A 26,073-nucleotide genomic window follows, 5' to 3' on the forward strand; every position below is an offset into this window, starting at 1 on the left:
TTTATCTGTGAAATGGATCAGATTCAAAGTTAGACATTGCTAATTTTCTAAAAATGCATACCCAAAAAACTTTGCAGATCCCAGAGGGTTGTTTAACAAGATTTACTGCTGTTCTGAAGGTGTCCGCTGCACGTTTGCACACTAAATATGAAGCAAGAGCTAACAGCTGGTTCGTCTGTTTTACTAGAAATAAGGGGAAACAGCAGGGCCCAGTTTGCCCCCAAGTATTTCCTCAAGGCCCAAATACTCTTATAACCATCTGGATGAAAAAAAAAATCATCCCATCTGCTGCAAAATAAAAAAAGTTGACTGTTTTTTTCAATCCATGTCACCAAAAATAACATGTGTCCTTGCTCTGTTTGTAAAACACTAAAGGAGTACATTATTTTGTATGAAAATATTGAATATGGTTGGGGAAAAACATGAGGCATGGAAAGTGTGTTTTTATTGTGCAGCAAACTGAATATTTCTTTCATCCAGACGGTTGGTCGAGTCTTCGGGAACGGCAGAATGTGTTACTAAATTACCTTCTGGGTTTTTCACAGATTTATATTTTCAGGAAAGGCAGATTCTTTGTGCTTTGACTGGGTTGGACACAACAAATTACAACTATTCATATTTTTTGTGTGTATTTTGTGTAATTTTACTCTTACCTCAGTACATATTACACTATGTAACCTACTTCATTACTTCTAAATTATAATTTGCTACAGATTAGGCCTAGAATTTGAAATAATATCCAAAACGTTCAGCTGCATTTTTGTAGCCAATGATGCTGTTAGATCGCAAACAGGCCGATGAAAACCAAGACACATGGATGAAAAAATATGCTGCAGCAGGTACAGGTTTGGAGAGGTGAGCATGAACACTGAGCAGAACAAAACAGGAGCTGGGAGTAATTTAGACTGAAGATTTGGAGAAACAGAACCTCCTTCCGCTTTAATTCTTGCTCTCGATAATGAATTAAAATCAACAGTTTAAAAGTAACAGAATGGTAGTTTTTGAGAATGATATGCTGTACTTTTACTTAAGGGTGAAATATATATTATTTAAAAAATTAAATAGGATTACAGGCTATTTAACATACTGTCTATGATTGAAGTGAGTTATTTCCCCCCGCCCCCCCCCCCTCCTCTGGGAGGCTCAGGCGGGTTGCAGGAACACTGCAGGAGCACAAGACGAGCACAACATCCTCCACTGTATAACGGTCCTGAAAACAAAAGCTCACTGCTGTGAAAATACACACTCTGGAGTTGGAGTTCAGTGACTTTCTGTCTCACTGTCTGCCAAACTCTGTTAATATTTTGTTCAATTTAACCGTTATAAACATCTGCTTCCTCTACAAGATTATTAATGATCATTTACAACTTATAAACATTAACTTACTTATTCGGCAAACAGTCGGCATTAATTTGAACTCTAATAAACGTGAAACGGGTGAATAAAAACGTGTGTTTTCAACCAGAATGGCAGTTTCAAAAGAGGACACTGCAGCTGTGGCATCAAAGAAGCGATATTTCAATTTAAGGTTTCCTTGATCCCTGAGATTTCATGGTCATTTCACGATTCAGTGCAGTAAATATACTGTATTAAAGAGTTCTGATTTAAGTATTTTTAACACAAGTGAGTTTACTTGTAGTTGAGTAATATTTCAGTTATGTAACAGTACTTCTAATTGAGTATAGATTTTCAGTACTCTTTCCACCACATGACAGGCAGAAGTTGGTTTTAGCGGCTTCCACCCGCTCCCAGACTTTATGCTAAGCTAGGCTAAAAAGCTGCTGCATCATATGTAAAGGGAAACTTCACCCCAAAATGAAAAATACATATTTTTAGGTGTTATCCATCTACATTTTTTTGGTGCGAGATGCTGAGTTTTGGAGATATCAGCTGTAGAGATGTTTGCCTTCTCTCAGATATAATGAGACTAAATGGCACTCAGCTTGTGGTGCTCAAAGAGCCAAAAATAGACAACCAGTGTCTTTTTCCAGAAATCATGACCCAGTTACTCAAGATAATCCACAGACCTTTCTGCAGAAGACTCTGTTGGAACTACTTTGTTTTCTACTGGAAAGAAAATAGCTCCTGCGTGAATCTCCACCAAATGACAGGCAGAAGTTGGGGCTATCTGTTTTCCTCCGCTCTCAGTCTTTATGCTAAGCTAAGCTAACAAGCTGCTGACTGTGGCATCATATTTCACAGACAGACACAAAAGTGATATCGATCTTATCATCTGACTCTCTGCAAGAATGTGAACAAGTGCATTTCCCAAAATGTCAAACTATTCCTTCAACTAACTGTACACTTTACACACAGTAAAACACACACACACACACACACACACACACACACACACACACACGTGCGCTCAGAGTCAGTTTATTTAGAGCACCACAGATCACACAGCACACACTGGTCCACGGTCACTCTCCGAAGCTCAAAACTTTGGGTGTTTGAAAAGTTACACTTGGCTGAACTGGTAGAAAAGTTGTAAATTCTGCGTCTTATGGCACAATAGTGCTGCATTAGGTTTAGGATGTATATTTCATTGCATGGGTACTTTCTTATTGTGTAAGCGTTTTCGTGACACTGGGGATTTTGTGTCGTCCAGAGGCAGAATTTATGATCCCTACCGAACATTAAAACCCACAGATTTGTAAATGTTCTGTTGCTGATTGTAACCTTTGAAGCACCTGCTCTGTACAGCGCGTTGGAGACGGTCCCTCAGCAATACTGAGCGTGAGAGAAATCACTGGATTTTAACCGCGGCCTGTTTGTCGCCGACTCCTCCTGACAGATGCAAGATTGTTTTTACAGATAGATATTTTTAATTATACATTATCTTATCGTTTATTTGAATTTTTAATGAGCTCAAAGGTGAAATAAGGGGAACTAGGGGGGAGGAGAGAAGCTGACTCATGTGAAGGCTTTAAGGAGCGTGACAAGGAAAAAGAAAAAAAAAAAAAAGCCTTTCCCCCGGCTAGCCTTGCCAGCTGTCTCGTTGTTTTGTTGATGCAGTGTACTTTTCTCGCTCCACACTCTGTTCACCCTTAATGGGAGCCTTTCTGCTTTCTCTTAGTCAAACCTCCAGGGTTTAACATGTTATAATTCTGCTCCTGAACCGTGCGCTCTTTAGGTTTAACTCATTCTGGCTGGAGTTGTAAGCTGCTTTTGGTTTTATGGCTGGTTATACAGGCATTCTTGCAGTAAAGCCTCACAGTTCAGTGTTTCTTTTGATAACGAAGGTAATTTATGTAAGTTTTTTTTTTCAGTTCTTCCTGCTACAGAAGCTCGACTCTGCAGGCGGCGGTCAGCAGCACGCCGCAGCTGTGGCAGATCACGTTGAACCAAAGACGAAAGATGATCGATGCTCCTTTAACTGCAGCATCTCTTTGCTGCGTCATATCAGATCATAAATCTGAGTTTCATTCAGAAAGTAGAAGCTGTAGAAGCTGTAGTTCATCGAGTCCAGTTTCACGTCTGATAATGGAGAGAGTGCAGCATAGCCATATAGATTTAGCTGTTTGGAATCAATCCTTTATGCCTGGCAGACATTTGAGATATGCATTAAAGGAAACAGGGAGGTTACTTAAAGGGGCACTTTACCACTAAATCAAGAATACATCTTTTCCCTCTTACTTGTAGTGCAATTTATCTGTCTGAAGTTGCAAAGTTTTGGAGACATCAGCTGTAGAGATATATGCTTTCCTTCTAATATAATGAGAGTAAATGGCAAACAGCTTGTGGTGGTCAAAGCACCAAAAAATACATTTGAAAAACTCTAACAGCAATGCCTCTTTCCAGAAATCATGACCAGATTACTGCGGATTTCTCAAAAGAGATGTCTGTCAAGTTTTTTTGCCGCTTTGAGCACCATCTAGTTCAATTATATTCTAAAGAAGGCAGACATTTATACAGCCGATACTTCAAAAACACATGAACTGTCCCTTTAATTGTTCTTGCATGAGCAGCTGTGACGTAAATGGCACACAAAAAAAGAAGAATTAAAAACACCTGAACTTTTCAAACTTCTGAAATAAGCGAGACGGCACAAAAGTTGCGATTCAATCATAAAATTTGCTTTACTGTTATCTGTGTCGACATTTCGACGCTCAAACGTTCACTAATTTTGTTAACTGACAAACAGCAGGCGACACTGAGGCAGGGAAAACGTCAAGAAACTTCATAACCAGCCAATCAATCATTGTGAACACTTGGTACATGTTGATTACCGCGAGCACATCTGTTCCGACTCCGCTGCTTCTTCTGACTGAAGTCGTGCTACTTGAGGGGTTTGGATCTGTAACTTCTCGGAACACACAAAGAGTTCAAGACGAGAATCCTAGTCGTGATTTGTGGCCATTATATTTCACTATAGTATTTTTTTATTTTTTACTTTTTATTTTTTATATTTATATATATATGCATTTATTTATGGTGCTTTTTATGATGTTTGTTCATAAGCCTTAATTTATTCAGTTGCCATCAATGACAAATAAATAATGAAAATGGAATAAACACATTATGGTTTTTATTTCACCACAACCCTCCATGTTCCCGTCCCTGTAGAGGTTATAATTGTGTATTTGACATGTCATAAACAGTTATTACATTGCTATTAATGTTAAAAATGCTGCTATGACTTAAAAGTTTCTCAACATTCCCCACAGGAAAGGCTGGCGTTGTTCTATATTATTCTATATTATCCTTGATGTCAACAAATCCCATGAAAAGAAGCCTAAAACCAATAATATTTCAATCCATACTTTACAGTTTTCCCTAACATGTCTGTGGCTCTCAGTCTCAAGACCACTGGCGTCCCTTAAGGATGTAAAAATTAAATAACAGGCCATAAAAATAAATATAAAATATGTAATTTCCTACTGTAGTTTACAGAAAACATTACTCAAACAGGAGTGAATAAAGAATTAGTTTAACATAATTTTCAGTTGTGAATTAATACACATTTGGTAATCTAATAAGTGCTTTTGGCAGCAGGACGGAGCATGTGGGACTGAAAATAAACTACAGTGCCTGTGTTAATCATTTATGTTTTTAATCATTTCTGGACAACAGTGGAACTCTATGGCACAGAGGAATAACACATCAGGCTTTGGCAAATCTGAACATACCTGTTAGTAGGTCTGTCACAGTTATTACTGAATTACGTGATCATGATTACGTGAGCTGACTGCGATCCATCGTTTCCATTCACATCTATAAAAACAGCTGGATGACACTAACAGATATGTCATATTACCCTCACTGTCTTCCACTTTTTGAGGTTTGACTGGTGGTTTGGAGAATAAATGCTACCTGCTGTTTATCTGGAGGTGCTTAAATATTACAATGGTACCAGATGGAAATTCATATTACTTTGCTTATATTTTGCATTTTCTTTTGCAGATTTTCTGTAAATTTGTGCTACACAGCAGGGACTGTCCGAGGCAAGTAAAATGCCATGGCGGGCTGGTAAATCTATTTAATCTAAATCGAGCTTAAACATGAATTAATCAATTAAAGTCTATTGTAAGTCTGATAACACTAATAAATAAAACAACTTGTTATAGGGACAAATAAAACTGACTTTGGGCAAGTAGATTTCTGACCCACTTGCCCAACCAGGAAAACATTAACGTTGAACCCTGCACGGCTCTATAAGTTAGGGCATGTGGCCTGTTTTGACCAGAATATATTGTTTATTTTCAATATTGGTTCCTGTCATTGTCGGTAATTTGTTTGTATATAAGGTAATATTTGTGCAATTCTTGTTGCACTAGTCTTAAACTATATCAGTAGAAAAAAATGATCAGAAAAGAAAATTAAATCTCAATTATTTGTATGAGCACCATTTATCATTAACTATAAATTAAATTCAGTTTCAGTCATTTCATGTTTTTGCTAACAATAAATAAAATGGAAAATAAAACAACTGGTTGATTAATCGATCAGTCCAGCAACAGAAAATCAATTTGCAATTATTTTTTATAATCGATTAATTGTTTTCAAGCGGTCAAAAAAAAAATCTCTGGTTTCGGCATTTCAGTTACGAGGATTTGTTGCTTTTCTTTGTCTTTTGTGATAATAAGCTGAATATCTTTGGGTATCACTCAAAAAGTTACAAGATTAGTTAAAATACCAGGAACTTCTGGAGTATTTTTTTTTCTAAGTCACTTGATTTCACCACACATTACAGACTGTATGGATTGTAGCTGCTGCCGTAGTGAGCCAATCACATTGCATTAAATTGAAGAACACTTGCAGTGATTGGCTGCAAGCAAAACCATATAAATGTTTACTTTTTTCCTATATCTGGGTACAAAAAGGATTGAATGCAGGTATCATTTGACTGGATTAGTTTTGATACTACTTGGTACAGAGTCATTTGGGTGGATACCTTAAGGGTACTGGATACTGATACCCAGCCCTAGTTGCTTAACATAACATCTGAAGATGTCACCTTGAGGATTAGGAAACTATAATGAAAATGGAGCTAATTGTTGATATTTCCAGTCTTAACCTTTAAAACTTTTTAATAATGAGAATTTCTTCTTAAAACTACAGTCTATGTGTGATGACACATTACAATTATCTTCGTATCTACTATACATGCTCTACATCATCTGAGCAAACTTTACATGTAGTGTTGGCACACTAACCCCAAACCACGTGCGATAAATAAAACACACGAAATGCAGGTCCACTGTAGTAACAGTGTCTTATCTGACTTTGTTCTGTAGGTAGTTTCCTATAAAAACAATGAGCAGCTACTGAACATTGGTCTGCAAAAATACTCATCATCAGTGCTAAACAACTGGAGCTGTAAACATTCAAGTGTTCCCACTCAGACATCTAAAACCTGCGATTACTCTGAGTAAAGCACTATAAGGCAACAAACTGGGAGACAATGGTGCAGCAGTGTGCGAGCCACACAGGCTGAAGGTGAGAGGCTGAAGCTGGGCAGCAGAGCAGCGTCTTGCTTTTATCTCAGATTACCAAGAGTCATTTTGGGAACAGCAGCTGCCAAACACCGGTCAGGAGCTGCAGTCAGGCAGTCATCCTGGACAAAACGACCTTTCAGTGAGGAGGGAATAACTTAAAATAGCTTTAAAAAAAAAGTGGACCCAAAAACAGATAACATCAACTGTAGTGTGCTGTTTGAAGGACGGCTGCAACATTAGCTACAATGTTGTAGCGTCAAGCGTGACTGCAGCTCAGGCGTGTTGTTTCTGTTCTTTAGGGTGGCGAGAAGGGGGGAGTCCTGGTGACAAAGGTTTTAGATACCAAACCTGATATGTCAGATACCACCCCAACAGGCCACATACAGTCCCGAGAATCTTGTGAGATGTATCGTGGAAGTAAACAGAGGTACAGGCGAACATCCACACCCAAATGATCACCAGCAGATTCAAGGCCACGTACAGCAGGTTGAGAACCATCCTGGGCAGAGCGGAGAGACTGGCTGCCTTCAGAGAGCCCATGGGCGCCGTTTCCTCCAGGATGAAGAGAGCGGAGTAGGCCAGGATGAAGGAGTGTCCTGAGATGTCGTAGCCGTGCCAGTAGAAGCCGGCTCGCCTGCAGCTGGCTTTGGTCGTGAGCTCCTTGTTGACGACGTCCATGGTGTCAGTTTCATAACACGAGCCGGTGAAGTCCTCGATGAAGAAGAAGGTCTCGGTGCAGACGTACCAGACGGCTGTGGCCACAACGAGGGACAGCAGGCGCCGGCCAAGGAAGGAAACACTTCTGTTGAAGGAGGAGTTGGAGAGGAGGAGAAAGGGCGTAAGCAGCAGCAACGTCCACCCCCAGGACACTTTGACAAAATACCTGTAGGAAGAACAGAGCACTCACATCAGCATTTAGTTAATAGTATTCATCATTGGAGCTTATCTGTGACAACATTTAGGTTTGTATGAGATACTTATCAGTAGTCAGTGTATGACCTGGAGTAGATGGCAGGTGATACATCCCACTATGGAAAAGTGGAGTACCAGTGTAGAAAGCTAAGAAATTTGCTGCTGTACAGGCTCAGCAGCACAATGTATTTTAGACACCTAAAAAGGCCTCACCAGCTATATTTAGAACATTTTCAACACTTTGCCTTGCTGTCAGACAGCCTTTTCTGACAGGAAACAGGTGTTGCATAAAGCAAAATACCACTCTCTTCAAACCAACCAAACTCCATTGGCAAAATCAGTATTTTAACAGCGCAGAACACTAGAGTTGCAGGTGTACCACTGCCTCAGTCTTTTAAAATGTTAGTTCAGAGTCACTGAAGTCACACAATAACAAAAACAAACTGACAAATCAAGGCAGCGGTAGACCATTAGCTCCTGTGTTCTATGAGGTAAAATTACTGATTTTGAAAAAGGAATCTGGTTGAGCAAGAGAGAGCAATACATTGGCTTATACAGCTGTGGTCTCCTATCAGAAAAGACTGTCTGACAGCAAGGTAAGGCAGTGAAAATATTCTAAATAAATTGTATACTTAGAGTGTTAATTAATTTTTTTAAGTAGCAAAATTACGTGTTGCTGCTGACCTTGTCCACCGCAGTACATTGCTTAGCTTCTGCACTGGTACTCCTGCAGCTTCTGTTAACTGGGAATTGTGTCGATCGCCATCTACTGCAGGTAATACTATTCATATAGCTTACAGAAAACGTTTGACCTTTAAGTATTTACACCTATGGGAATGAAACTACTCATAATTTTCATTAATGATGAGTTAATTATTTGTTTTTTCCACAAATCAACTAAAGCAGCAACGATTAATCGATTATTATATTTATTACCAACAATTTTGATAATCGATCAATCACTATGATTCCAGCTCCTTAAATAAGAATATTTTCTGATTTCTTTACTCCTTCATGACAGTAAACTGAATGTATTTGGGTTGTGGACAAAACAAGACATCTGAGGATGACATCTTGAGCTTTGGGAAACACATTTTTCACCTTTTACTGATATTTTAAAAACAAAATAACTAATGTATTAATCATAATAATAACAGTAGTAGTAATAATGATAATAATGATCATTATTATTATTGACAGATTGATTGTTAATTGTAGTTGCACCCCTAAAAATATCAGAGGAAAATGTTCCCAGAGCCCAACTTGACACCTTCAGATATCTTGTTTTGTCTGACCAACAGTCAAAAACTCAAAGACATTTAATTGACTATCATGTATGACAAAAAATGCATCACATTTTTTTTTAGTCCACTATTACAGTAAACTGACTATATTTGTAGACGATAATATTTATCTTACTTTCGTTACTAGGCTAATTTGTGCTGATTGAGAAGTTAATTTATAGTAATTTCATCAATAAGCATTTGATCATCTTTTTGCCTCGTTTTTAACTGTAATTTGAATTTTGGGCAAGAAATGGGAAATTTATCAGCACAGGAAATAGCTACACAGCTACAGTTTACCTTTGGACTACATTCCTCCAGTGTTGCTTATCTCATCATAACACAGTCTGTACATTGTGATTCTTGACGGTACATTCACCTCCCTGTCATCGGTGGCCGCCTCACAGTCAGCGATAGGTGCGCTCATATCATCACTTCTGTCTGTTAGCTAACCTCGGCTACCTGTTAGCAAACAACCCGACAGCAGTACTCACACATTCAGGACATTTCTGCTGCTGCTGAAATATGTCTGCGGGACGAGCTGCAGCTCCTTCAGTCCTGACCCCACCACCGAGATGACGAGAAACACCCAGGGAAAGTACTGACGGACGGACGGGATCCTCCACAGAGTCACAAACTTCTCCACAATGACATCCACCGCCGCCATGTTTACGCCACTGACCAAACGAGCCGGGCAGGAGTGAATGTGACGTCACTGCGGTTCAACCAATGAGGCGTCTCAGCCGGCTGCCGACACCTTTCTTCTTCTCTCGAGTTTTAACGGCAGACTTTATGCCCGTAAACTCGGTGCAATATCGCCACCTACTGGAAAGAATGGTGTACTAACTCATAACAAATCATACTGAACTGTTATTTGAATAAGTATTATATTATATTAAATCAATGTTTAAATGTAACTGAGTACTCAAGTACTGTATAAAAATTCTTACTTGTACTTTACTGGAGTATTTTCATTTCATGCTACTTATACTTCTACTCTATTACTATTCTGAGGTAAATATTGTCCTTTTTAATTTCATTTCAGTAACTCCACTCGGCAACAATAATTTAACAGTGCAATACTCTGGTATATATTAACATAAATATGTATGTATTTCAATGAATACTCTCAGTATAATTGCATACTTATTTATAGACTAGATTTTTCAGCTGTTATATGTTGAATTATACACATGATTTTTAAAACATATTTCCTAAAGAAATCCTATATACATTGTTGTTACATATCATAGAACATATTTTTACATATCTCTTATTTATATTTTATAATTTCCTTATCAATAAAGTATTCCTGATTTTGATGCAGCTTTAGTTATGTTAGAAATTAATGTTACATATGAATCATATGATTAAACAATATATCATGTTATGGATTCAAATACCTGCAGTATATAAAATAGTTGAAATTATCTCCATCTCAACCAGCTGCAGCAGTAAAATGTGACTTTGAAGAGAAAAAAGTATATTTTAAGGTTTCTCTGCTTGTCGTGTAAAGCCAGTCCCACCTTCCCACAATATCTACCTGTGTCCATGTTAGATCTGCAACATGTCAAAATAGATATTTTCTTTATTTTCACTTATCTGAAGTATTTTTTCCTAGAGTAACAAAATTGATTTGCTAATGATTATTTTAAGATTTAAAGGGATGGTTGGATCCATAATCACACAGAGATGAAATACACTCAAACCAAGTCTAACTGACACATTATTTATTGACTGCTCCATTGCGGTTGCAGTGACAGACTTCTCCGTTAGAAAATGATCACCCATTGTTTGAAATCATTGTTTGAAATATTTTAAAGGGTCAGTTCACTGCCTGTACCTGTAGTGTTATTTATCCATCTAGATTTTTTGGTGTGAGATGTTGAGTTTTGGAGATATTGTCTGTAGAGATATTTTATGTAGGAACTACTTTCTTTCTGCAGCAGAATCTACCAGAACTACTTTCGTTCTTCTAGAAAGAAAAAAGTTCCTTCATGAAACTACTCACAACAAGGTCTCTGGATTTGATTTGGTTTGGATCATGATTTGTGGACAGCACTTTGTGTTTTTGTGAAGCGTGAGCCAAGTGCCATCTGGTTCTATTATATTGCAGATAAGTCAGACATCTCTACGGCCAGTATATCTCCAAAACTCTGCAACTCACTCCAAAAAATCTAGATGGATAAACAGCACTACAGGTAAAAGGAAAAATATGCATTTCTCATTTTGGGGTGAACTGTCCCTTTAAAGGATGAGCGATTCAGTTGCACAGACAGACTCACATACGCTCCTTTCTTGTTGTGGGTCATGTTTGCTCAGACGGAGCCTTGCAGCGTGGCATGTGGATGTAAGTCAGAGGGTCAAGGTGTCGGGTTTTAAGGCTCACGCTGACCTCGTGACCTCGATGAGAGGGGACGGACGCAGCCACCATCACAGACACGACGTGGACAAACTGATGTCACTGAATGCTGCATATATTTGGGGATCTGGCTGGAGAACAGATGAGCAAACTGAAAGTCAAAATTAGATTTTTGCATCTAAATAATTCATGTTTCTCTTCAGCTGGTCAGAGGACTGTTGTTCAAACTAACTGGATCACAGGAGGATAAACCTTTGACTCACTAGTGGTGTCTTTCTTAAAAACCTACAGAGAGAAGATGCACTGGACTTTATTTAACTACTAGAGCACCTACTCAACTACCTCTTATTATTATTATTATTATTATTATTATTATTATTATTATTATTACATGTTAATCATATGAACATGTGTGTCTTGAAAAAGAGAGATTATAAAGATCAATACATGTAAAATAAAAGACATGCTGATTGATTTTAGAAAATAAACACCTCCTCCATCTCGGACTGAACCTACATACCTCAGCACAGTTACAGAGGATAAACTGCACTGGGAGGATAAAACAAACGCCGTCCACTCCAGAGCACAACAAAGACTGTTTGTTCTGAGGAAGCTAAACTCTTTTAATCTTGACTAAACAGTCGTGGCTTTATAGACCTTTTATAGAATCTTATTGGCTCAGTTTTAACTTTTGTAGTGATTTTAAGGAGGAATAAAACAAAGCTACAGACAGCAGTGAACACCTGCTCTGAGATCTCAGGGCTGTTCAAGCTTCTGTATAACAGATAACGTGATCAGAAAGGTCATGTCCATCCTGGTCGACCCCTTCAACCCTTTGTACCAAGAGTTTCACCTTCTCTATTGTTGCACTTTGCACATTCTTCTACTTGTATTTTTTTTTTTAATTCTTTACAGTGCACTGTATAAACTCAGTATACTGTCTTTATTGTTTCTAAATGTATAGTGTGTTTCTCATTACTTAATGTCGTTATAGTGGTTTTGGTTTCTCTTCTGTTTTCTGTGTTGCTGTCCGGGAATAATAAAGATTACTGAATTGAATTGAATATATTAACTGATTAAATGAAACATAAACAAGTGTAAAGTTTCAGTAACCATTCACATGTGCACACATGCATGCATCCATCATCCGAGGCAAATTTCAGCCTGATACATAAAAAGTTGTGGATGTGTTTGTCTGTGTGTGCAGGTTAGATGAATCAGTTTTAAAGGTATGCACCTTTTTGTTAAAGGCCACTCCTACTGTCACACACCCCTTTTTATTGACATGACACTAACACATACCTTCACACACACACACACACACACTTGACCTCCATGCCAAATTTCAGCCTCCGAGAGCTAAAGGCTGGAGAACGACCAGCTGACCAACAGAGCAAACGTTAAATTAAAGCTTGTGATGGCACTTCTGGTGAAAGATCGTTGATTGTCGAGTCTCATTTCCGGTTCGTCAAATTCACAGATCGTTCACAGGTCATCAAATACATAAATCTTCTGTGAATTTATTCATCAGCTGTATCCTCTGTGTGCATATGCATCTCCCGAAAAAAAATCCTGATCTCAGCTATTATATTAAAGTATTTCATAAATGAATAAGATGCATTTAGATGTTCACTGACTGTGATGCAGCTTGATTCTAGCTGAGTCATGCAATCATACTGGAGGAGAATAAATCTCCTCTTATAGCAGCTGAATGCAGGACAAAGTTTGTCCTTGATGCACTCGGACTTGGCAAACAAAGCCTCTCCTTGAAATACAATTTTCCAGGCATGTTTGGTATTTGACTAATTGTTCTCCAGGCAACAATGTCTGACTGCAAACTCTGGTAGGATGCAAGAAATGCATCTAAATTAAATAATTGTATATTACAAAAGAAATTATTTAAAATAACTGGGGATTCCCGTGGTAAGATTAAAAAAAGTCTTTATGCATGTTATACAAATATTGAAAAGAGTTTACAATTTGCCTCTATTGCTGCTAGGCTGCAGACATCTCACTGTGAACATGCTAAATGCAAACACTGAAGGATCCCTATTTGAGAATGAAAATCTCACGCAAATACGAGAAAGAGGGGTGAACTCTTAGACACTCTACTGTAGACATCTTGGCTCGGTTTATCAAAAGGCTGAGGCTTTGCTGTGCAGAGTGGAAAATGTTGCTGTGAATTATTTAAAAATCCCTCCTGTCTTTGCTCAGAAATGATTCCAGCACACAGGAGGAGAAGCTGCCCGTTGACCTGGCTTTTTTTTTTCTCTTTTTTACTGTCCTCCTGCCTGCTGATGCTGCAGAAAAAACATTGCTTTAGTTTTCCTTCAATTTTCCTCCAGTGACAGACTGGTTACTACATGTGATTCTTTCTGTTTCAAGCCATAGCTGTGCTTCTCAGAGAATCATTTCAGGGCAATAATGACTGTGTTGAATAAACTGACCCTTCACTAAGCCCCGCCCCCCTTAGTTACTGTTGCTAAGTCTACCAAACTTTCCACTCATTTATGCAATTAACATTGATAACAGCGGCAGATATGACTTTGAAATTGGTGGTAATTGTTGTAGCACGTGGTCTGTGATTCCTTAGAGACGTAAAGAAAAGCAGCTTCTCATTTCTAGCTGATGACTGTGATTTTGTCAGCTAAAATAATGACTCACAAGCAGATTTTTAAGTGTAGCCGGCTGATGCAAACTCCTATTTACTCCCTGACTCAGCCGAAAAGTTCATTGGCTTACTTGGCTTTGACCTGAGACAGCGAGCCAGACAGAGATGCATCGTCGTCAGCCCACTTTGATCCTTCATCAGCCCACATCCTCCTCCTCAAACCCCCACAGAACAAATGCAGATGCAGTGGGATTTAACAAGTTTGTGTTGAGGTAAAGTTACTGCAGCTAGTAAGCTAGTGTTAGTTAGCTGGACATACTAATGTTTGCAGCTTATGTTAGAGCAAACGAAGACAGAGTTTAATCCATTCATCACGTGTGCTCTTGTGTTTCTTGTTTTTGAGAGACTACAGGAAAGACGTCACCGTCCAGACTCATGAAATGGCGAGTATTGATCTCCTCAGAGCCTCCTGCACACCTTAAACATGTAGAAAAATGAAAAGCTTGGAGGTGGGGCTGAGGAAAGGGTCAATTGTCAATCGTTACAGGTTTTATGGACCACAGGTGGTCCAAGAAGAGGGGCTGTGGGGGCGATTGCTCTCCGGTGGGCCCCATGAAAACTTGATGTGCATTTGCTAGCTGAACTGAGCTCAGTTTTTTGCTCCCTTGCTGCAGCAACAGTTAACCTGATGTTGAGGAGTCCCTGGTAAAAACAACAAAACAGGGTGGCTAACCCGCTAGCTCTCTGACTTTCTCTTGATGTTAGCTAATTCTCTGTTAACATGCCCTGCATCTCTTTCCATCAGATGCCAACAAATTGGTACATAATGTAACAACTGACACACAACCAGTATTTTTCTCTCCCCAGAACTACTGTTCAGCTGATCCCCACTGCGGTGGACAACTCCCTTAATAAAGCCAAAAGAAAACAGCACACATGAACATGCACTTATACCCAACATCACAGTGTGATAAAGAGCCTCTTATGGTGCCCTTCCAGTGAACAAAATATAAAGTACCTTCTATGGTGTCTTTCAGCAGACAAAATGTAGATATGTGCATCATCATTTTTGGCAGATTGGTGCCCCTATTTGTTTTGCCCCCGTCCCTCAGACAGCCTGGGTTTGCCACTGTTAAGGACACACTTAAATCCTACTTTTAAACCTGCATTAATTAATTAATTCCTTTGGGCAGAGCAACAACCTTGAAATACAGCAGTGACACTTTATTACATCATGAAGTTGTTATGGCAAACTTTTTGCCTGTATACACATCCAGCAGACAATTATCTAAATAAGTAATGTTTCTGACCGCTTAAGTCCGATATTCGCTCTCCTTTTAGCTCACCTAAAGGAAAATATCTGGCACTGTAGCTGCTAAATGCTGCACCGTGTTCACTTTGCCTGTCTACTGTTTGATGATGTGCAGGTGGTTAATCAAAGCTTTTTTTTGCAGAAAACATCTGCCTGCTGCAGCTGGAAAGCACTGAATTGAGACGGTAATCAAAAGCAAAAAATTTTTTCTTGTACAGTCATAGTTGCCAGGTTTGGTATGTTATAACGCAATGAACCGTGAGTAATTCGCTCAGGAAAAGTCTGCAGAAATATAGATTTTTCGAGTCTGCAAGTCTGCAAGATAGACGTCATGTATCAAGTTTTTCTCGTTACTTTACGTACATACTGCAGCTCCCCTTGCAAAGTATACACTGTTGCATGCAGTATGCATACTAAATGAAAATGTATGCAATTTGGAAGACAGCTTAAGCATTTACATAAACACTGGTAAACACTAATTCAAAGAGCTGTAATTGAGGTGGTCTTGCTGTAGTTCTGTGGTTCAGTTGCTCTGTGAGAGACACCAGCTGCTGTGCTGTTATTCAGACAGAGCTGCAGCTCAGACACCTCGTATCAAACAGTTGGTACGAGGTTTGCTTTATGTTCCCTCTCTAAATACAGGAGGCCACTGAGTTCTCCTCGTTACCTTTCAGACATGACAAGGTCACCGTGAGCTGTTGCATGCAAGTAAAACGCCCTGCAGCATCTCAAGCCAGACAGATGATGTCATGCTGCAGGGGGCGAGGGAGGGTCTCTGGGAAAAACCGTCTGGTCTGGTCTGGTCTGGTCTGGTCTGGCGGGAGAATCCTCCTCTCTCACATCTGACCCAGTTCAGCAGAAGTTTCTCTGCTCAGATTCCCTGCAGAAATATCTCATATACAGAGGTGGAAAGAGTAATGATGTCCACTCCAGCATAAGCACTGTTACATGACTAAAATATTACTCAGTTACAAGCAAAAGTACTGGTGTTAGAAATAGCTAGAATCAACAGCTGTTTGAGGAGGCGCCTTTGAGAAAATTATAAAAAAATCACTAGTTGAAGCCCTAAAAACAAAATACTAGGCTAAAGAATTTCACCATATTTTATGTAATAGATATGGAAAATAGATCATCTTACAGGGATGAAAAGTAATCAAGTAACATTACCTTAATATTGTGATACCAGGGAGGAAGTAACTAATTACAAATATTCAAACTACTGTAATGAAGTAGTTTTGGGGGTACTTGTACTTTTCTGAGTAGATTTCAAGTCTGTACTTTTACTTGTACTTCAGTGCACATTACAGGATGTAATCTACTTAGTTGCTTTTAAAATCAAAGTAGAAGCACTGAGTAGAATTTGAATTAAAACCTTTCGTGTGCGTTTTAGTAGCCAATCAGGTGATCTGATCACAAATGGGCCAATGAAAACAAAGACACACAAACTAAAAAGCAAAACAAAATGTTTACCTCATTTGATGAAAAAGAAAGATTCAACTAAGACTTAAATGACAAAAAAAGAAAAGAAATTGAGAAAAAGACGTGATTTGTATAATGATATATTTTTACTTTAAAATCTCAACTTTACTTAACTTAGTTTTTTTGAGGCAATGAGTTTGCATAATTTTTTTGAGTACACCAATCTTATTAGATTTTACAGTGTATATGTGTTCTACATTTCTCCCCTCTTTGATGTGCAAAGATGGAAATATTAACTACGTGACAGAACTGACATGCATGTGACCGTTTCTAAATTTAAACGTCTCATCCTTTAAGTGCAAAGGTTCACTTTCAGCAGAGCGATGCTCAAACTCAGCCAGCTCATGAAACATTGTCAAAAACTACAATAATAACGAAAGAATAAATGCAACTTTAAATAATGAAACTGGTGCATAAATATAAACATAAAGATAAAATAAAGGGGTGGTTTATCTTGATGTTCAGCTGCTCACAGTGAGATCATCCTTCAGGCGAGTGGAAAAGCCAATCGGTCAAGCTCACAGACCAACAACGAGACGTGACCCCGGGAGCCTGAAGTGTTGTTGACCTTTAGTGTGTGAGGGGCCCCCGCAGCTCCTTTGATGGAGCCGTCTGAGCGTTTTAGACACAAAGTCATAAAGTCTGACGACGCTCTGCAGAGCCCGTGTGTAACTCTGACGTGAGAGATCAGGTGACGCAGAAACCCTCAGAGCGACATTGTGGCCACTCAGGTTGATTCCACCTCGTTTCCTTTTTGAAAGAAATCAGACTAAAAAACACAAGATTGCAAGATTTAGTCCAGATGCTTCATGTTGTAAATGTTTTCTTTTTTACCTACTTATCCAGTATGTATTGTAACTAACTACCATCCACTGTGTTGTGATTTATTGGTGCATGTATACAATCAATTTAAAGCATATTTATTTATGCTATTGTAAGACAGGATTCCCTCTCTGCCTTAACTATAAACTGTGGACAAAGGAAGAACGCGGGAACTTCATCTGTGCAATCTGGATCCACTTTAATGTCCGAAAGAAAATGGAGCAACAGATGACAATTTTGGCCCAATCCAAAAAAAAAACTACAAAACAAACCAAAAACAAACAAACGTGCAACAGCCTGGTGCTAAAAAGTCACCACCAGTTGCAGCTACATTATTGTGATTTTCGTTTGCTTGCTTGTTTCGTATCATCATTATCAGCTCTGTCACGTCCTTTAGCCAGCAATTCAAACATAAAATATGTAAATATGTATAATCTTCTCAATTTAATTTATTCTATCTTTTTTCTTCCTGAACAAACTTTGATGTGGTTTTGGCAAACAGCAACGTGACACGGTGTTTGAATCGTACCGTGTAAACTCACAACTGTCGTGTCAGTGAAAACGTTGCATCTTTTATACTTGAGATTTCGAGTAGAACTTTGTGTCCACGTTAAAACCAACATGGATCGAGTTCCTGGGAAAAGTTAAAGAGTTCATTTCTTTCTGTGCATGCAGAGTTTCTCATGAATTGAGATTTCATGACATTTTCCAGGATCTCACACACGCTGCAGAAGTTAATTTAGGATGAGTGGCGTGAGGCTTTACAATAACATGATGGTAACCAAAAACTAATTTCATAATAGCACCAGTTGGTCTTGTATCCTTGTGTTGATTTGATGTTCCAGTTGTCCCCTGTGTGTGTCTCAATGATCTCTCTGACCTCAGTAGCTGCAGACCCAGCTGCTGCAGTGTTTCTTGGTCGAGTGTGTTACACATGGCAGAGGATCTGTTGTCCTTCCCCGAACAAACATCAGCTGGAGATGAACGCTGACTCTGCAGCCACTTTTTTTGTTTAACGTGCATTCTTCTCCACACAGCTCAGTCCGTCCCCACGGCGTGTTTGTTTAAACCTTTTACTGTGTTTCACTGGAACAAGGCGGGGAGGTCAGGGGGCAGCAAAAACATGAACTCCTGTACGGCAGCCTGGGTTGAGACTTACAGTGGAGGACTGGACGTCGCTTGTTATTGTCAGTTTAAGATGTTCGTGTCCTGCAGTGTTCCTGCAGCCTGCAGAGCATCACTGAGGAAACAACAGGCTTTAATAGGATTGTAACCTATTTAATGTGCAGTCTATGGCTTCAACTCAATATTTGAACTGCTGTACTCATTTTTGCACAGACTGTTGCCACATCATGTTTCTCCTTTAAATCATCATGATATAAAAAAAACATTTAATATTTATTTATTTATTTATTAAAGGCTTCGTTGCAGCCTGCATTTATGTCATGATTAAGCTTTAAGCGATTACTACTTAGGGCCCAGGCTAACATTATAATTGTTATTCATTTTGTGTTTTTATTAGGTTTATATGATATTTTCTACTTTTTATATTTTGTATGCGTGTACATTATGGGTATTCTGTGATACAGTGCAAATATTTTACTATTTAACTTTATAATATATTTCTCTTGTGTTGTTCTTTCACAGGACTAACTAGAAGTATAAGAAAAAAAAAAAAGGCTTATTCCAAGGGACATACATGATGGGGCTGCTGGTATATTTTCTATTTTTTAAGTTTTCTTTTTGTTGAGCCTCTGTATTAATGCACTTCGCCTCCTGTGAAGTGAACTGTAATTGCATGCTGGTATATAAACATATAATAAGTGACAATATAATATTTAACAGTTCTATCAGTCTTAATAAGAAATGTTAAAAAAAAATACTGTATATTAATAAACTATTTAATGTTCATATATCTACGTTATACTGTTATAATGTGCTATAAAAGTGTATGATAAGTTTATAAAATGTGCATAAATGATAAACAGGACAGTATTAAAGTAAAGTATTGCTTTTCATGTTCTGAAAGTTTCCTGTGTTTGTGATTTTCTCTTCAGTAGAGACAAAGAAAGAGACAGACTGTAAAATTAGGAGGAAAGAGGAAGAAGAAGAAGAAGAAGAGTACAGGAGGGTGTTTTGTGTGTCAGAGACCCTCTGTGCTCAGTTAAAACTCTCTGCCAGGTGACAGACCGGCTTGTTTGCGAAGTTTCGTGTTGGAGTGAAGGTCTCCTCTGCTGCTCTGTGAAAGGATCCACTGATGAAGGTTTGAGACTTTTTCCTCCTTTTATGTAACAGAACTGTTCACAGTGACAGGAGAGATGGGTTTGTATCTTTGACAGATTATTACTGATCATTGATTGACTGATCGACACATATTGAATGTTTTTAAGCAGACTGACTGCATTTTAAATTATCCTCATTATATTCTTTTAAATATAAATATTTATTTAGGAGAGTTTTGCAGCTCATTGCTATTAATGAAAGTTGTGAACAAAGAAAGTTTCATTTTAAGATCAATAATGCAACATCACTCACCCACCAGTCTGCATTTTAATTCATGCCAACAAACTAATTAACACATTTAAACCCTCTGCTTCATATCCAGTATTTCTGATGCTAATGGGGGCAGATTAGATTATGTAATGTTGAATTTATGGCTGGAGGGCAGAAACATGTGTTAGTGACACAAAGAGGTAGAATAAACTTGATTATTTAAATCAAGATAACTTTTTAAAAAAAATACATATATATATATATGTATAAGCAATAACCTCTAAATTTCTCTAACTCAGTTTAAAGTGTTATTTTATTTCTTATGCTATTTATTTCTTAAAGTTTGCATGCTTTTTTATAAAAATTTTAGTGGATAAAATTATAAAAATGGGGTGACAACTGCTGATTATTATTAGGCAGTGATGTACAGTTTGGTCGCTTGTTATGATGAAAATTATGCATATTATACCTTTGAGCATTAATCTGCACTTTTAATCACTTACATTATAATTAGGCTCAGTCTGAACACATGAAAAGCTGATATAAAAGCTCTAAGACATTTCCTAGTAATACAGTAATTCTCTTTTGTAGAAAAATTACTCATTTTACTTACTTTTTTTACTTTTAAGCATCTGAGTGCAAAGTTAAATGCAGAGTACGTTGAATATGATGCTCTTTCATGTTGCAAAAGAAAAGGAAACTATTTCCTGAGTTTCCACAATGATTAATGTTAGTTAAACAAAGCAACAGATTTTATGGAGTAGAAACTTTTTTTTGTGCTTGATTGGAAAAATGAATCACTTTAATTATATTGTCCATCTGTTGTGAGTTGACTGATGTTATTGTCAGTCGTTTTATCAGCAGCTGAAATGTCAGAAATTCATATTCAAAGATTTCTAAATGAATCACATCAAGTTAATGAACCTGTTTTCCAATTTAAGATTATATTAGCGGCAATTTCTATTTGTTTGTAGTGAAAAATGATGATGGTCAGATAAATAAATAAATTTTATTTTGTTTTGCATTATGTGCAAATCGCCTGGTTCTATTATTTGATGTTTAAAATGCATTTTGTGGTTTCCTTTAATTAAAAATCTGAAGTAAGTGTGGGGAACTTAAAGGTCACAGATTCAGAGAGTCATCCTACCAAGACAGCTAGAAACAGAATTTCATTAAAGGTTTATGAAACACAGTATTATGATGTAAACTCATCTCCTCCTTAGAGCTGTTTGGGGTCGTGGTGCAGCTGCAGCCTCCTCCTCCACAGGCCTCAGATGGGTGCAGTTTGTGTTCAGCTCCTGTTGGCTGCCACCCTGTGGATGGTGCCTCAGATGGGAGCTGCTGCAGCAGCCGCAGCCACGCTGTCGAGCTCCTTGGAGCCGCTCAACGTGACCAGAGCCGGAGCTGACACGCAGCCAGACTTCAGGATGCTCGTCAGCGTTCCTCGCAGCAGACGCAGGAGAGCCGTTTCACCCAGAGAGATCACCGCCCTGCTGGATTATCACAACAGAGTCCGCTCTCAGGTCTTCCCTCCTGCAGCTAATATGGAGTTCATGGTGAGGAGACACTGAGCAGTGAATCACAACAGCGACACGCGGTAGTTTGGGTTTTTGGCTTTTAGGTTCAAATATAAAATGATAAGTGCAGAACACAGGATGGCGAGGTAAAAATGTGCGTACATGTAAAACTCAAAGGTCTTATAAAGGCATCTCTACTACAACTGTACAAAAGAAGAAAGTGGAGACCCTGGATCCTCTGAAACATCTAAAAAAAAAATGTATCTAAAACTGGTTTTCACCTTGACACTGAATGAGTTTCATTCATTCTTGAATTTTATGAGAGTTGCTTATAATTGAACTGACGACACTGAGAAGTCCTCTACAGAAGATGATGCATGACTCAGTCCCTCCAGGCCTGCATCACCTTGCAATTTTCTCCAGTCACTGTATCTTTTCATTAAATTTGACCAGTCGTTGTAGCTTCCTGTGAGTTCCACTAATCACAGCACTTCCTCGAGCAAACTTCATACATGTACGTCTCACTGAACCGACTCAGTGTTTCTTTTCTTTTTTTTTTTTTATTTTGGATCTTTTTTTGTCATTGTTACTGAAAAGAACTTTAGATTTGTTATTGATACTGACGTTATTAATTTTGGATTTTGCGCTTGATGTTTTCACGAGAATTTTTATAATTCTGAGCCTTTTGTAGTTTTATTCTCCCTAGAACAGACTGCCTTCGACTTTTAATGCATTATGCATGAAAAGAATTTACTTGCTCCAACAATTTCATTGGAAAAAATGTCTGAAAACACTGCAAAAAGACGCCCAAAAAGCCTGTGAAATCCTGGAGGGACTGTACTTACGTTTGGTGTGTCACAGACTCCAGCTGTAAAATCTGGTTAAAAATAATGAATTTTCATATTGGCTGTATCTGTAATTAGTGTTGAATGTACACAGCAGCCCCCCACGCCCCCACCCCCACAATAAGTATACTTGGCTCTTTGGTTTTGGAGTTTTATTAACAGTTTGACGGAGGTTTGACAGGGAATGCAGTTCAAAGCTGGTTTCGCAACAAGTAAAGGTCTCAGGATGCTCGAGAAATCATTAGAAAACTCAGGAAATTACCTCAGTACTGTATTCCCTGCGGTCTCAGAGGCCATGTTCAGTTCCAGTCTGGCCGTGTTTGATGGGAGGCTGCTGTGTCTGGTTCTGTTGTCCGCTGACAGCGGCTAAGTTAGCAGAAACTTTGACCCAGAGTTGAAGCTGAGCAGCTGGAAACAAACAAACACGGGACTTTGTGCCACATTTGAAACTAAATGTTATTAAAAGTTGTAAGACATATAATGTAAAGTGTGTCACAAAACTTTTGACATGTGACTTTCATATTGCAACTTGCGTCAGTGATGTCACGTAACGAACGTCATAGAAAACAGTTATTTTATCCCCAAATGTGGTCTTATCCTAAACCTAACCAAGTAGTTTTTGTGCCTAAACCTACTCAAACTGCTACCCTTTCACAGCGTTAATCATGTTTTAAAAATCTTTCTGATCAGATAAGAGCCACTGAAAGGAATCTTCTGCGTCAGTATCAGACACCGAGGGGCGGAGCCAAATCGGGATGAGAACGTGTTGCTGCACTGTCAAACGTGGATGCCATGATATAATTGGTTGAAACTGATTGGCTCTAGACTTTAAAATGAATAGATTTTTCCAAGATTGTGATAAAAATAAAACAAGCAAGGCATTTGTCATTTCATTTTAAAGGCTCTTATTAAAATGAATTAAATTAACCTCCCCCATGTCTCTCTTTCTTCTTCTCTCTCTTTCATGGCTCTTCAGCTCTGGGATGAGAGACTTGCTACGGCAGCTGACTCTTGGGCTTCACGGTGCATCTGGGATCACGGTCCGGCACGAGCCATGACATACATGGGCCAAAACCTGGCAGTCATGTCAGGAAGGTAAAGTGCAGAGCTCCAGTACGAAGAATCAGCTCTTTGTTTATGCACTGTGGTCTTAACCTGCAGTGAATACAGGTTAAAATAACAAAAAAAAACCAACACGTATAGATGACTGTGTGTTGGATGTGACAGGTACCGGTCCATCACCGATCTGATGAAGTCCTGGTACGACGAGAGGCACTACTTCTCCTACCCGAACAGATGCAGGGGATCAGTGTGCTCTCACTACACACAGGTACAGTCGGGATGGATTTAATCATTTTGTGCCTTCAAGGAGAGCTTATTAATCTCTGCATTCCCAATTAATGACATCTGCAGGGTGCTGTCACTGTGATACAGTATAATGATCTCTTCATATGGACAGATTAATACATACGGGCACTTCTGCACGAAACATAAGACAAGTTTGTTTCCTCTAAAATATCTCTGCAAAAAGAAGTATGTTGCATACAGTAATAAGCAGTAATAAGACATAACGAGCTGTACTTTGTATCAAATTAGACAAAAACTATAAATTATATGTTCTTTATTAGACAGTATGAGACCCTTTATTAGACCCTTATTGAACTTTCTAGGGTAATTATGGGAACTAAAGTATTATTATTTGAGATTTAGCCCCATAACCCAAACCCCCAATCATTTACATTCCCTTACAAATGATAAACATGCAAATTTGCAGGGATGTTTCAGCAGAAAGCCTCCATCACAGCATATGCAATCAGTTAAGTTCACTTTTTTAAATTATGGACACATGCATGGTTTTAATGTGTGGATGTAATCATCAGAGTATGTCATCGTGTTCCCTGTCAGATGGTGTGGGCGAGCTCTAACAGACTGGGCTGTGCTGTGAGGAGGTGCTCCAGCATTAACGTGTTCGGGAGCGTCTGGAGGGCGGCGACGCTGCTGGTCTGCAACTACACTATAAAGTAAAAACAGCTTCAGGGGACAGTTTGTCTTTTTTGGAGAAAAACGCATAATGTCGTAATGAGAGAGGAAGAAGAGGGAGCAACAAGATGTAGGAATTAAAAAGCAAACGGTGAAAACAAAAGTAGAAATCAGGACGTTTCTGTTCTGTGTTAATGTGAGGATGGTTTCATTGGACCTCTGTGTGGCGATCATGGATGTAATACAGAGCCATGAGAGTGACGAGTCAGTCATGTGACTTAAATATGTTAAAAGGTGTTTCCAGCTCTCAGTTAGTACATTAAAGGGATAGTTCACCCCAAAATGAAAAGTCAGTCATTATCTACTCATCCTAATGCCAATGGAAGGTCAGGTTTAGTTTTTAGTCCACAAAACACTGATGGAGTTTCACAGGAAACAAATGGAAAAAACAACCGACCCCCCCGCCCCCCCCAAAAAAACATTAAATGCCTCCATACTGCTCGTCTGGTGTAATCCAGGTCTCTTACAGCCCCGACAACCATCAGATAGTGCACATGCATGTGAACGTGGCTCCAAGCTCTGAGGATCTACAGTGCATGACCTAAATCTTTTTCCGTTACCATCAACCTTTTCTTCGTAATAATACTTAAAAATGTATTTATGATGGAAGCACAGCTGTTGTTGGTTTTGGTCTTCATTCATGCATCATGCACATGTAAGAAAAATAAAAGAATAACAAAGCCTTATAGCTAACTTTATGTTAATTTGTGTTTCAGGGGGAACTGGGTGGGCGAGGCTCCGTATAAGAGCGGGAGGCCTTGTTCTCTCTGTCCGTACAGCTACGGCGGCTCCTGCCGGAGGAACCTGTGTGTACCGACACGGAGTCTCAGTGTGTTTTAATGGACGAGGAAAAAAAACGCAAAGTCATAATCAATGAAAAGTTTTAACCAACGCAAGGGCTGCACAACACAATGTCGCATCTGTGCAGTTACCACTATGTTCAAAGTAAATCTTTATTGATCATTGTTTCTCACGCAGGTGAATTGATGTAGTGCTATAAATCACTGTGGTTCATCCACATGTCACAGAAAACAAACTATTACAACAAAATAAGGTGAAAAAGTTGCTTGTTTTTGTACTTGTTTGGAGATTTTGCACTGTTATTGATGAATTTTATGGTTTGAGAAACTTTTGAGAGGCATTGATCAAGAATTAAGCACTTTTTATTGCACAGATTATTGTAACCTTGGATGTGTTATTGATTCTCTTTTTAATCTGATTGATATTTTTCTTTGCTCAGAGTGAAAAGCTGTTGAGTCATTCCTGCAGTAAACTCGAATGTGTTCAATTCACGGTTGTCTGTTTGCCTTACTGAACTTTCATTAAGTTATAAATAACTGATGATGCTGTAAATGCCTATAAATAATCTGCAATTCACTACCTGTGTTTATTTGCTGCTGCTGCTGCAGGAAATTTCCTGTCCGGCATTTCACCTCATTACATCTCTCCATTCAGC

General features: G+C 38.6%; 2 protein-coding genes across 2 annotated transcripts; one reads left to right on the plus strand and one right to left on the minus strand.

The window, feature by feature from the left end:
* Nucleotides 1–6,693: 6,693 nt before the first annotated feature.
* Nucleotides 6,694–9,926, minus strand: fitm2 (fat storage inducing transmembrane protein 2). Its single transcript, XM_084720254.1, has 2 exons — nt 9,631–9,926; nt 6,694–7,824 (listed from the first exon to the last, which is right to left on the minus strand). The coding sequence occupies exons 1-2, from the start codon at nt 9,801–9,803 to the stop codon at nt 7,215–7,217; spliced, it is 783 nt and encodes a 260-aa protein (XP_084576380.1). The 5' UTR covers nt 9,804–9,926; the 3' UTR covers nt 6,694–7,214.
* Nucleotides 9,927–19,874: 9,948 nt separating this feature from the next.
* Nucleotides 19,875–25,863, plus strand: r3hdml (R3H domain containing-like). The gene is made up of 6 exons (XM_084719909.1): nt 19,875–19,985; nt 21,439–21,771; nt 23,554–23,672; nt 23,805–23,907; nt 24,483–24,598; nt 25,334–25,863. The coding sequence occupies exons 1-6, from the start codon at nt 19,980–19,982 to the stop codon at nt 25,455–25,457; spliced, it is 801 nt and encodes a 266-aa protein (XP_084576035.1). The 5' UTR covers nt 19,875–19,979; the 3' UTR covers nt 25,458–25,863.
* The last annotated feature ends 210 nt before the right edge of the window (nt 25,864–26,073 follow it).

Source organism: Lutjanus erythropterus, chromosome 6, assembly GCF_056507025.1.
Source record: "Lutjanus erythropterus isolate fLutEry1 chromosome 6, fLutEry1.hap2, whole genome shotgun sequence".
In the NCBI taxonomy this organism is placed as follows: domain Eukaryota; kingdom Metazoa; phylum Chordata; class Actinopteri; order Lutjaniformes; family Lutjanidae; genus Lutjanus; species Lutjanus erythropterus.